Below are 12885 nucleotides of genomic sequence, written 5' to 3'. Positions count from 1 at the left end.
TCACTGCATGTTCCTTTCCCCTAACCCTGTTTGCCTTACCTCCCCCCCTCCCCTGTAGAGAGTGCGGATGGTTTGTGCTTTAATTTAACGGGCGTGTGTGTGAACTACATCCCTGACACTGTGGGCTTGAGTCATGATGCCTGGGAGATCAGCAGAGACGCACTTGAGTTGGAAGTAAAGCTGGGAACAGGATGTTTTGCCGATGTGTTTTATGGTAAGAAAATTCAAAACCAAACTTTGAAATTTTCACTCTGGCCCATCCCACAAGTACACGTGGAGTCTCCTTTATGCTCATCTATGTATTCATAATTGTGCCAAGAAGCTATTTTGCCATTTCACATGCAAGCTGGAGCTTTCTTATCCCTCTCCAGCACTCCCACAGGATTTTTGTTTTAGTTTCTTAAGACATAAACTATAAAGTCTCTTTGAAAATCAGCTGATACCTATAAGAATAGTTTTCCACCCCACAGTGTATGTTTGCATTCTTATAATATTCCAGTTGAACACTGAGGTGGCCCTGAAAGGTGAAATGCATTGCAGCTTAAGAAAACACCAGCAAACAGAAAATACTCAGCAAAAGTACACACAAACACACACAACAATACTTTTTGTGTGCTTTTGCAGTATTTCTCTATTTGCTGATGGTTTCTCAGTTGCAGTATGTTTGACCTCTCTGGGCCACTGTAGCAGCAGGTTACCAGTCCTGACTTCCAAAATTGAAAGCACAGTCACGATGCTACAGAAGCCCACTCTGATATATGAGCTTAATCTTAAATTAAGCCCCTTAAAATAAACAAGTAGGTCAAATTTGTCTTTCCTAAGATTCTTGTATGTTTACTGTAAAAAATAATATAAAAAAGGTACTGCTTCAATAAAATAATTGAAGTCATCCATACCTTTACCTACATTCACACAGTATTTTGATAGAGTGCATATTGGAGGCATAGCCGTGCTGTGTTACAGTCACTGACATGTAACCAGTGAGGAGCTTACAGGCTTGCCTTTGTTGTTCATCCTACAAAGGATTATCCGCTCCCATGTTGGCGTATTGTGACTCTTAAAGCCCTGCTGAATCTCTCTCCAAGCCTTTAAAAGCCATTTCAAATCAATGTCCGCTCCAAATCCCGTACACATTTAATTATCCTTCAGCCCAACCACTGTGCATGAAAGATTATTCCCTCAGTCTCTCGATCGCTTCCTGTCTTGCATGTTTATCTCGTTGTCATTTCAAAGCAAGACTTTCCCCATGTTTTTAAACTACAGTTGCCTCACACCTGCCAATCATGTCTTCGGGTTAGAGCACAGGGTTGTCAAGCTTGACTTTGAAATGACACGAATGCATTTTCCCACTGTACTGATGCCAGCTTCTGTGTACCAGGAACGTGGAATGGCACCACTAAGGTGGCAGTGAAGACTCTGAAGCCTGGCACGATGTCCCCAGAGTCCTTCCTGGAGGAGGCTCAGATCATGAAGAAACTCCGTCATGATAAGCTGGTGCAGCTTTACGCTGTCGTGTCTGAGGAGCCCATTTACATCGTCACAGAGTACATGGGCAAAGGTAGATGGAACACACCCACAATCCACAGCTGCTTACTTGCGTTTTTCATTGCACCCCAAAAGTGCTAGTTATTCACTTGTTAAAAAATAATTATTTTTATAAAATAAGAGTTGATGCAACAGTTTCCTGTTTCAAAATATGCAGTTTCTCTCGCTTTTACAAGCATCTTATACTATGTAGAGTGATTTTATTGAAGAAGAATAGAAGAATTTTGTCATCACCATTCAATTACGAAAAAGATGAATTTTTACAGAATTTCTGTTGAAAGAGAAAACTAATAATGGAGACACAAGCTTAAAGCTCTGTGTGACAAAAATGGGTTGTAAAGCAGTTGACCTTGCGTTGCTTTTGGTTGCATGTCAGCGAGTTTGCCTCTCTCACCCTTGTGCAGAAACAAAGTGTGAGAGAGGAAAGGACTAACACCAAACAAGAGAAATAGCTCTTGGTATGGTTTTGTGCGTAAGCTGCAGACTCAGAAAACGTAACACAGCCAAGTTTTGCAAAGCAAAGCAAAGTTAATTTCCATTAGTAGAAGAGTTTAAAGTTCTATGTTATGTTGTATGTTGGTTGTGTGACCAGCTCAGTCCAAGCCCCTGTATGTGTCTTCACTGACCACTATCTCAGTAAAAAGTAACCCCGGCGGAAGGGGCTACATGAATAGGATGAGGGACCTATGGATTCTTCGATACCCAACATCCACAATGACGGCGAAACAACTAGTAGCTCAGTGTTCCAATATTCGAAAGAAGGGACTGCTCTCACAGCTAGAGATTGACGAGGTACAACACAAATGCTACGGCAAGGAGGAGTCAGGACGCCAGGTCAGGGGGGCGATATCATCACCCCCACCCGAGATTGGGTACATAGCCCCAAGTGCGATAGGAGAAGGATCGTTGAATGCGAGAGGAACTGACCTGAAAAATAGGATCATGGCCAAGCTTGAAACCTGGATCCCCCGTAGCCGGTTACCAAGATTACGTGAAGTACCCTCAGAAGGTCTGCTAGATGATGTTAATGCAGCACTACGGGCAATACCTACAACCACTAACAAGCTGATCTACAATACGGCAGCAGTGATCAGTGAGATGCTTGGCTACAAGTTGAACAGCGACAAGGGGCAGTACCCTCCATGGAGAAGGAGGCTAGAGGGCAAGATCAAAGTAGCACGGAGGGAGGTTAGCCAACTAACGGATTTGCAGAAAGGTGCGACAAATAAGGTGCCTAAGAAATACAGCAAGCTGTCCATACCTGAGGCCTTGGAAACTGCCAAGCAAAGACTCACAGCCTTGGCCAGCCGCTTGAGGAGGTACACCAGAGAGATAGAAGGCAGGAGAATAAACCAGCTGTTCTCCACAGAACCAGCAAAGGTGTACTCTCAGTGGCAAGGGAACAATAAGAGAACAGCACCACCAAGGCTGGAGACGGAGCAATACTGGAAGAGCATATGGGAGAAGGATGCAACCCATAACGGCAATGCTCAGTGGCTAGTGGATCTGAGGGCAGACCACAGCGACCTCCCTGAACAGGGTCCAGTAACCATCACAGTGGCAGATATCCAAGAAAGGGTCTCCAGTATGAAGAGTTGGACAGCACCAGGGCCCGACATGGTTCACGCCTACTGGCTGAAGAAGCTGACTGCACTCCACGAGCGTCTGGCAGCACAAATGAACCAGCTGCTAGTTAACGAGAGACACCCGGAATGGCTAACCGAAGGTCGGACGGTCCTGATCCCCAAGGACCCCAAGAAGGGACCGGTCCCCTCCAACTACCGACCAATAACCTGCCTCAGTACTACATGGAAGCTCCTGTCAGGCATCATATCGGCTAAGATGAACAGGCACATGGGTCAATACATGAGCGGGACACAGAAAGGAATTGGCAAGAATACCAGAGGCGCAAAACACCAGCTACTGGTAGACAGAACAATCAGCCGAGACTGCAAGACCAGACTGACCAACCTGTGCACTGCCTGGATTGATTACAAGAAGGCCTATGACTCAATGCCCCACAGCTGGATACTGGAATGCCTAGAATTGTACAAGATCAATGGGACCCTAAGAGCCTTCATCAGGAACTCAATGGGGATGTGGCATACAACACTAGAGGCCAACTCCAAGCCCATAGCACAAGTCACCATCAAGTGCGGGATCTACCAAGGAGATGCTCTGTCCCCACTGCTGTTCTGCATAGGCCTGAACACCCTCAGTGAGATCATTAACAAGACTGGCTACGGATACCGACTACGGAACGGAGCAGTTGTCAGCCACCTCCTGTACATGGATGACATCAAGCTGTATGCCAAGAGTGAACGAGACATCGATTCACTGATCCACACTACCAGGCTATACAGCAATGACATTGGAATGTCGTTCGGACTGGAGAAGTGTAGTCGGATGGTAACAAAGAGAGGGAAGGTAGTCAGAACTGAGGGAATGAACTACCAGAAGGCAACATTGCAGACATAGAGGACAGTTACAAGTACCTGGGGATCCCGCAGGCGAATGGGAACCATGAAGAGGCCGCTAGAAAAGCTGCAACCACCAAGTACCTGCAGAGGGTCAGGCAAGTCCTGAGGAGTCAGCTGAATGGTAAGAACAAGATCCGGGCCATCAACACGTACGCCCTGCCCGTGATCAGGTACCCTGCTGGGGTAATAGGCTGGCCAAAGGAGGAGATAGAAGCCACTGACATAAAGACAAGAAAGCTCCTTACCATGCATGGAGGGTTTCACCCCAAGTCCAGCACCCTGAGGCTGTACGCTAAGCGGAAGGAAGGGGGCCGGGGACTGGTGAGTGTCAGCACCACAGTCCAGGATGAGACAACGAACATCCAAGAATACATTGGGAAGATGGCCCCAACTGACCGAGTGCTCAGTGAATACCTCAGGCAGCAGAAACCCAAGAAAGAGGAGGGAGACGAGGAACCATCATGGAAGGACAGGCCCCTGCACGGTATGTACCACCGGCAGATAGAGGAGGTGGCTGATATCCAGAAATCCTACCAGTGGCTGGACAAAGCTGGACTGAAAGACAGCACAGAGGCACTAATCATGGCAGCACAAGAACAAGCTCTGAGCACAAGATCCATAGAGGCTGGGGTCTATCACACCAGGCAAGACCCCAGGTGCAGGCTGTGTAAAGATGCCCCAGAGACAATCCAGCACATAACAGCAGGGTGCAAGATGCTAGCAGGCAAGGCATACATGGAACGCCATAACCAAGTGGCCGGCATAGTGTACAGGAACATCTGTGCCGAGTATAACCTGGAAGTCCCGAGGTCAAAATGGGAGATGCCCCCAAGGGTGGTGGAGAATGACCGAGCTAAGATCCTGTGGGACTTCCAGATACAGACGGACAAAATGGTGGTGGCTAACCAACCGGACATAGTGGTGGTAGACAAACAGAAGAAGACGGCCGTAGTGATCGATGTAGCGGTTCCGAATGACAGCAATATCAGGAAGAAGGAACACGAGAAGCTGGAGAAATACCAAGGGCTCAGAGAAGAGCTCGAGAGGATGTGGAGGGTGAAGGTAACGGTGGTCCCCGTGGTAATCGGAGCACTAGGTGCGGTGACTCCCAAGCTAGGCAAGTGGCTCCAGCAGATCCCGGGAACAACATCGGAGATCTCTGTCCAGAAGAGCGCAGTCCTGGGAACAGCTAAGATACTGCGCAGGACCCTCAAGCTCCCAGGCCTCTGGTAGAGGACCCGAGCTTGAAGGATAAACCGCCCGCAGGGGCGTGCTGGGTGTTTGTTTTGTTTTTTTAAGCCATAAAAAGCATATATTGTGGCCTAAAAGTGAAACTTGTGGCCAGTTAAAAAAATGTCTGTCAAAGCACTTTGTTTCGTTCCAGTCTGAAGAGTGAGCGCTCTGGAATGGCAAACCCTGCCTTTCAAAGAGAGTGGAGATGATTAAGGCCTGCAAAACAGTCCTTCAAAACACTGGGGTTCAGAGATGCCACAAGAAAGCGTTGTGGACGCGCATTAATCACCAGAGAATGCAAGAATGGAAACTTTGATGTACGTTGCTGTGTCTGCTGCGTGCAGAGCCTGCCATATCTAGGTCAGCCAATTAAGCTGGAGAGGAGTGCCTTTAAAAGAGCCGATCCACTGTGGAATTGTATGAATGTAGAAGTTTATGTGGGGATCTTTTTAGGTCCACCAATCCAATATTTATTTTTGTAGCTGGCGAGCTTTTTGTGGCTTATTTCTAAGAGATATTCACCTGATTTTTCTTCAAGGTTATTTTACTTCAGATTTACAAACACTTCCTGTGTTCCTGTATTGCACAGGGCACGGAAACCAAAACTGATTTAATAAAGTTGTGTTTTATTTATTTTATTGTGCACATGTGTGCAACATAACATGTTTTTATGCCTACTCCAGGAAGCTTACTGGACTTTTTAAAGGATGGAGAAGGACGAGGGTTAAAACTGCCTAACCTGGTGGACATGGCTGCACAGGTATGCCACAGACTTCAGGTTATGGTCCTGAAAATGGTCCTGCTATGGCAGCAAAATCTGTTTGTGCAACCATAAATTCCAAAACATCCCAAAACCGTTAGGACACTGAATAAAATGTAAATATGCAATTCAATTCAGTTTGATTTATATAAATGTACACCCTACAATATGTGGTACTATGAAGTCTTTTAAGCTAAGATAGGGCCTGATTATTCAATATAATCACATATATTCTAATATGTGATTAGAATATGGTCTGACATTGGTTAGATTAGAATATATGTGATATATTTGAATAAATTTAAAATAGATTCTGGATTTAAAAGGGATCCAATGAAGAGAAGCCAGTACAGGAGAAATACGCTCTCTCTAGTATTCTCTGTTAGGATTCTTGCTCCAGCATTTTAGAACAACTAAAGGCTAAAGTCCGCCTCTAGTGGCCGCTCCAGAAACTGCACTTCTGCATTGGCTTACTTTTTCAACCCCAGAACTTGTGCCAGTAATTCTACAGCTTTGTTCTTTATAAAATATGATTCTACACTGGTTTCAGTGTACCCTTCTTGTTGTCCTCTTTTCAAAACTGCAACTTTATGATTGCTCTAATCATGTGATTAGAGGACTTCATTAAGAGATAACTTGAGGGCTTCTATTGTCAATTTCTTTTTATTTGACCCAAATCTTTAGCAAATAGAGAGTCATTGAGAGAGAAGTTGAATCAAACCAATCCAAACTGCAACGACATATCTTACTGAGGGCTGTCCTATCAAAAAACAAGCTTTACCTACCATTAGATATAGATATAGATAAATAGATATAGATGCTATTAAATGTATTCTCGTGAAGTGAGAGCAACTCACAGTTGAGACAGAAATTTCTTTAGCTATTGTTGCCTTCTGTGCTGTTCTCAAGGTGGCAGCAGGTATGGCCTACATTGAGAGGATGAACTACATCCACAGAGACCTACGCTCTGCTAACATCCTGGTTGGCGACAACCTGGTGTGCAAGATCGCCGACTTTGGCCTGGCAAGGCTCATCGAAGACAACGAATACACGGCTCGACAAGGTAGGGCTTCTAACTCCTTTCCAACTCGCTCAGAAACTATGTTAAATGCACATACTTAATGCTCCCACTCACACAAGCTCACATGCTGCCTGACTGCATTAGATCATGGAGGAAATTCGCTCTGGGAGTTGCAAGCTTTGCATTACACCCACAAGAAAATGACTAGCCAGCACAGCCAGTCAGCTCCAAATATTTTTCTCAATAACACAGACATTGAGGGAAGACACTCCCTGCCCCAGAGACACAGAGAGATTTTAAACTGGACATCATGTTACTTCACTATTGACCCTTGAAGCCTTTGAGATATTCAGATATCAGGTTGTGCTAGCTGTTCCCTGATTTGGAGAAAACATATTTGTACATTCTGCATTCTGGAAGTATAAATAAATATCCACAGACCTTTTTCTGATCTAATTGCCATTTCATCCATCAATCCATTTTCATCCGCTTACCCAATTCGGGGTCATGGACAAAGTGGAGCCTATTCCAGCTACCGTAGGTGAGAGATGGGGTACAGCCTGGACAGATCACCAGTCTGTCTCAGAGACACCAAAACGTTGCTGTGCCCTCATAAAATAATTCTTGGGTTTAATCCTTTTAATTCAACAAAGGAACATTTTCTTCCACATTTGAACTTTAAATGTGCAGAAAGACAGTTTCATGCAGAATTATGGGTCATGTTAGATTAACGTTTATAACAAATGTACGTGTCAGCACTCAGAATACTGTAAATATCGTCATTTCCCAGCTGGTTAGTTGAAGCTCATAGCAGCTGTTCATGCCATTTCTATGTGCTCAGCAGATACTGTCATTATGTTGTAATTTCTTTCCTCCCTTTGACAAATGAAGTCATTTTGTTGCACACATGTTCTTTGCTCTCTGCTAGATGCTTCACTTCACTTTTAAAAGTCAGACCTCTGATGTTTAATCTCTGGTCTCTAATTTCCTTCCTGACTTTTCCCAGGAAGTACTTTTAAAGTTTAATCAGTTACAATCAATGACAGCGTGTGAAGGGGAAACTAAGAGAAAACGTGAATGTTCCTTTTTATCCTGTAAATTTTTTTACAGGCTGTATTGCTGGTATCAAATTTGTACATGTTAGCATTGTTCACTTAAAAGAGAAAGGCCACCACATATACAATAATATGCATTTACACACATACACTCACACACACACACACACACACACACACACACACACACACACACACACACACACATATGTATATATATGTATATGTGTATATGTGTGTACTTTAAAGATAAATTCATCAAGCTAGTTTAAAATGATAAGGAACTGTGAAGGCCCAGTATAACAGAAAAAAGGATCATGTTAAACTGAATAAACCTGAAGTGTAGACATGCTCTCCTCGTTAATACTAATGTGGTCTCACTGCTCTCCTTCAGGTGCAAAGTTTCCCATCAAGTGGACCGCCCCAGAGGCCGCGTTGTACGGGAAGTTTACCATCAAGTCAGACGTGTGGTCGTTCGGCATCCTGCTGACGGAGTTGGTCACCAAGGGTCGGGTGCCTTACCCAGGTAAGGAAGGGGAAGGATCAAACGGTGCAGTAGAAGCTAAGCTCTGCTCGCTCAGCTGCTTTCACCTTGAGCCGGTCAGTCTACACTGATTAAGGGGCTCAATAAAGGGGAACTGCGAAACACTGAGCAGTTACCAAAGTACACACAGCTATCACAACAGGCAGCTCCTGCTGCTGTTTATGGGATTAAAATGTTCCTTTACGCTTGGGTAACCTTCGTTTCCCTGCCAGAATATGAGCTAACCCTTAATTACTTCTGCTGCCCTGTGGGACAAGATACATTTTACACAGAAACAAAAAGAAAGAGAGTGGGAGAGGCTGGGGCGTACTCCGTATACAGCTCCATGCAGGGAGGGGGAACATGTTTGACCAGATGGTGCTGGTGGGCTGGTTCTGCTGTAGAGAGCAGGTGAGGATGGTTAGCTTGCAAGTGAACTGAGGGAAAAGCAGCACCTTAACAGCTTTATAAGGTAGTGGACAAAATAGCAGAAAAATGGACTCAAGAAAGAGAACTATCCTACCCAGGAGACACTTGAGATGAAGATTATTGCCAGATTCAGTTAAAAACTGGAAGGTTTCTCAGATCATCTGGAAAGAGACCCCGTAGAATTCAGCTGTTTTTAAAAAGGGAAAAGACATCATTTGAATTTATATTGAATTTTATCTGATCTCAGGGTCAAAATTATACAACATCAGTAAAATTTGGTTAAATGTCTCGTGGCAAGTTTCACTTCAACACTTTTGGGAGCCAACAACAAGCTTCTAGCATACTTCAGACTGGATATTTGACTGTTCATTGAAGTAGGTTGGCATGAAGCATAGTCCACAAATTTTAATAGGCATGAGGTTGGTGTGTTGGGAAGGCCTCTGTGTTAGAACACAGTTTCAACTGTCTGGCTGTCTGGTTGGAGAATTTGGAGGTAGTCCATTATTCCGTTCACTTTGTGCAATGTACCACGAGCCTCTAGCAGCACAACATCCCAAGAGCATGACGCTACCACCACCATGCTTGACACTGTTACAGAGTTCAGCTTTGCCTCATCTTTACTACTACAATAATATCTCTCGTCATTGTGGCCAACTAGTTCAATTCTTTGTCCCATTTGACCATAAAGCTTTTCTCCAGAAGGCATTTGGCTTCAAATTTTAGTCAAGCACTGAGGACAATGACTGTGTGTTTGAGCAGATTCCAGTTTTTGGCAGGTTTCGAGCCACAGTGGATCGTGAGTTGTTCCTAAACAACCTAACCAATGTTAGACCATCAGAATAACTTTTACTTGAGTACAGTTGTTTCAACTGATGATCTGAATCAGCACTTGTCTAGAAATGGCTCCAGAAGACCTTCCCAACTTGTATAAATCTACAATTCTTCGTCGATGTTCACTGAGTTCCTTGTCCTTTCCCATTGTTCTGTATTGGTCAATATAAGGCTGCAACAATGCATTGAGTAACTCAAATAACTTGATTACAAAATGAGGGATTACAAAGAGCGAAGAGATGGGATTAAAGAGATTAAAAAGATGGTGAGCTCAGGTGGAGTCAAAAAAGGGGTTTTCTAGCATCCAGAACAACCAGCTGTAATCAACATTCAAATCTTTACTGAGAAAAAGCCGACAGGAATCCTTCATCAAAGCACCTGATTAACAACCTCCAACGTGAAGAAAAGCAAACTTTGTAGCTGCTTCCATCCACTGCTGTGTGTCTGTTTGATCACCTACTGAAAAGAAAATAAGCAAAAAGAGAAGAACACAGTAGGGAGACCACAGCAGCAACCAACATAAGCATAAGTGCCAGTAAATAGTGAATATTGAATGTTACTGAGGAGCACTTAAGACCGACAACGCACGACATGTTCAGACTAGGCCATGTTTTTCAAAACTTTAGTAACATTATTTTGTAGATTTTGCTTTCTTCAGTTAGAGGTTTTAATTAAACAGATCTTCATTAAACAACCCTTTGCAGATTCAGCACGTTAAGAACTGATTTTTTGAATTTGATCACTGCGTGATCCCAGGCAGAGCTCCCGAGCGCTCTTTCTCACCTGCTTCCTGCATTTAATTTTCAGGTATGAACAACCGAGAGGTGCTGGAGCAGGTGGAGCGGGGCTACAGGATGCCGTGCCCACAGGACTGCCCCATTTCGCTGCACGAGCTGATGCTACAGTGCTGGAAGAAGGACGCAGAGGAGCGGCCCACCTTTGAGTACTTGCAAGCCTTCTTGGAAGACTACTTCACAGCCACCGAACCTCAGTACCAGCCCGGGGACAACCTCTAACCCACCGCTACCACCCCCCACACCCTGTTCTTGCTTTCTCTCTCTGTCTCTCTCTCTCTCTCGGGGTCAGCTCGAGGCCTGGACACGATTAGCTACAGCAGTGCTATATAAAAAACAAAAACAAAAAAACTATGGATCCTTTTCAGCCTGGCCTTTTTATGTTAGGGATGTGTACAGCTTCCTCAGCTCAACTTGAGTTCCAATACAAACCCCCTGACGACACCGCCCTCAGTCTCCGACACGCCCCCCTAGTGTCTGAACTCTGTAAATGCCATAGTTAACAAGGCTGATGGAACTGGGGTTAACTGGGGGTTGTGCTAATGCAGTTCCTTGTATTCAATGTAAATAAGAAAAGCTTGTTTTAGTTTGTCTGCTTCCGTTTCAGATTTTATTTTCTTCTGCACAAAAGTAATAATAATGATAAAAGGAAGTCAAGTACCTGAGGAGGCACAGTTAATCTGTATGTGTATTATACTGTAGCTTCTCTATTATTTTCTAGAGATTGAATTGGAAGGCTCTATATTTTTTTCTCATTTCCTATAAAAGAGAATTCATCGCTTTATTCTCTACTTTTCAGTTACACGTGTTATTGCATAAAGTTTCTCCTGGTGAGCATGACACAGTCCACTTTTTTTATCTTTTTTTTTTGCCTTCCCGTCACAAAAGCTTCTAGTTAGGCTGCTGCTGCTGCAGGTTCTTTTACAAACGATCTGCCACATTTTTGTAAATCACAGCAACGTACAAGGATTTTGACATATCCCTCATTGCTATTTGGGTGAAAATGTTTCTGTCTTTATACCACTGGTGTGTTATTTTGTAGCTGGGAGACAAGAAAGATTTTCATTTAAGAGTATAAATGTCTTTGATTGAGAATCTTCATTTGGAAACAGATCGTGGGGTTTTTCCTCCTGCACGTCCTCCACCCGAGCCTGCAGGATCAACAGGCTGCACCTGAACCAGGACCATCTTACCTCCTGAGCTGCTTCTTCTTTTATGTTTAAGTGACACGATTATATTGAGTCTTTGATTTTATTTAACCCTTTTAGGTGATCCTTCGAGAGACATTTGGAGTATATGATCAGGGGAGCTCTGGACCAGTTCATGTGACAGGAGTCTGAATGTGAAACGCATTGAAAATAAATGGAAACCAGCTCTGGTCTGGTCTGGTCTTAATGCAGATGGTATCAAAGCCTTTGGTAAATCCTCATTTTTCAGTTGTACAGCTAAATGGGTTTTAAGTGTCGCTAACTTCTCTCCTTTGTATCTTTCATTTCCATTTTTTATTAACATGACTCGTTTTGTTAATTCAGTGATTTGGCATTTGGAACTCAGAAAAGACCAATAAACATTTTACACTCTTTCCAAGACACTTATTATGACCAATGCCAGTGTTTTACATGTGTGTGTGCACCTGCCTGAGAAACCAAGAGAAACTGCATGCTCACAGAGCAAGAGAGCCAGTGGCAGCCAGGCCCTACTTTCCCTGTGCCCTCACACAACTTGAAGTGGTCAAAAGGTGGAGCTGAAAAGAGAGAAAAAGAAACTAAAAATAGATGCAGCAAAATGTGACAAATTAACTGCCATGTTAGTACCAGCACAACTGGTAACAAGCCCTCACAGTCACAGGAGGCTGCTGTTGCTAGCAGCAGAGCAGGAGGAGGAATCTTATTCTGGATCTTGTTGTGACATATACTCTAAAAACTAAAGATTTTACAGTATTCCCTGAAAACCTTCATTTGTTTGATAATTTCTTAAAAACATGGATTACACAGCAGTAGCAAATACATTACATTACTGTAGATGTCTTTCTGAAATTGCTGTAGCTAAGTCAAGGATATAATCCGCCTGCTGTTATCTTCTTGAATGAAATGTGCCAACACCGTGGGAGTTTAGTTTAGGTAGCTGCTCTGCTCTATGCCTGATTATCATGTTAATAGTGTGACATTCTCACTGCGTACGATTCTGCCTGGTATGCAGTGAATAACTTCAGTA

At 43.8% G+C, this 12885-nt stretch overlaps 1 protein-coding gene across 4 annotated transcripts in view; it reads left to right on the top strand.

Moving 5' to 3' along the window:
- Positions 1–12253, top strand: part of fynb (FYN proto-oncogene, Src family tyrosine kinase b) — an 86817-nt gene extending 74564 nt beyond the window's left edge. For 2 of the 4 annotated variants that reach the window (XM_086262879.1, XM_086262880.1), the window contains 6 exons: positions 59–214; positions 1379–1558; positions 5942–6018; positions 6928–7081; positions 8489–8620; positions 10685–12253. In XM_086262879.1, coding sequence (XP_086119005.1) covers positions 59–214; positions 1379–1558; positions 5942–6018; positions 6928–7081; positions 8489–8620; positions 10685–10893 — 908 coding nt within the window. In that variant the 3' untranslated portion in view covers positions 10894–12253. The remainder of the gene's footprint in view (positions 1–58; positions 215–1378; positions 1559–5941; positions 6019–6927; positions 7082–8488; positions 8621–10684) is intronic. The other 2 variants (XM_086262877.1, XM_086262878.1) reach the window with 1 other exon arrangement.
- Positions 12254–12885: the final 632 nt, after the last annotated feature.

The sequence above is a fragment of the Aulonocara sp. 'chitande type north' Nkhata Bay genome, linkage group LG15, assembly GCF_057382095.1.
Source record: "Aulonocara sp. 'chitande type north' Nkhata Bay isolate Kocher_YH1m ecotype deep benthic linkage group LG15, A_spYH_male_GT1.1, whole genome shotgun sequence".
NCBI classification, from domain to species: Eukaryota; Metazoa; Chordata; class Actinopteri; order Cichliformes; family Cichlidae; genus Aulonocara; species Aulonocara sp. 'chitande type north' Nkhata Bay.
The sequence above is the reverse complement of the archived record's forward strand: the minus strand, read 5'-3'. Positions and strand labels throughout refer to the sequence as shown.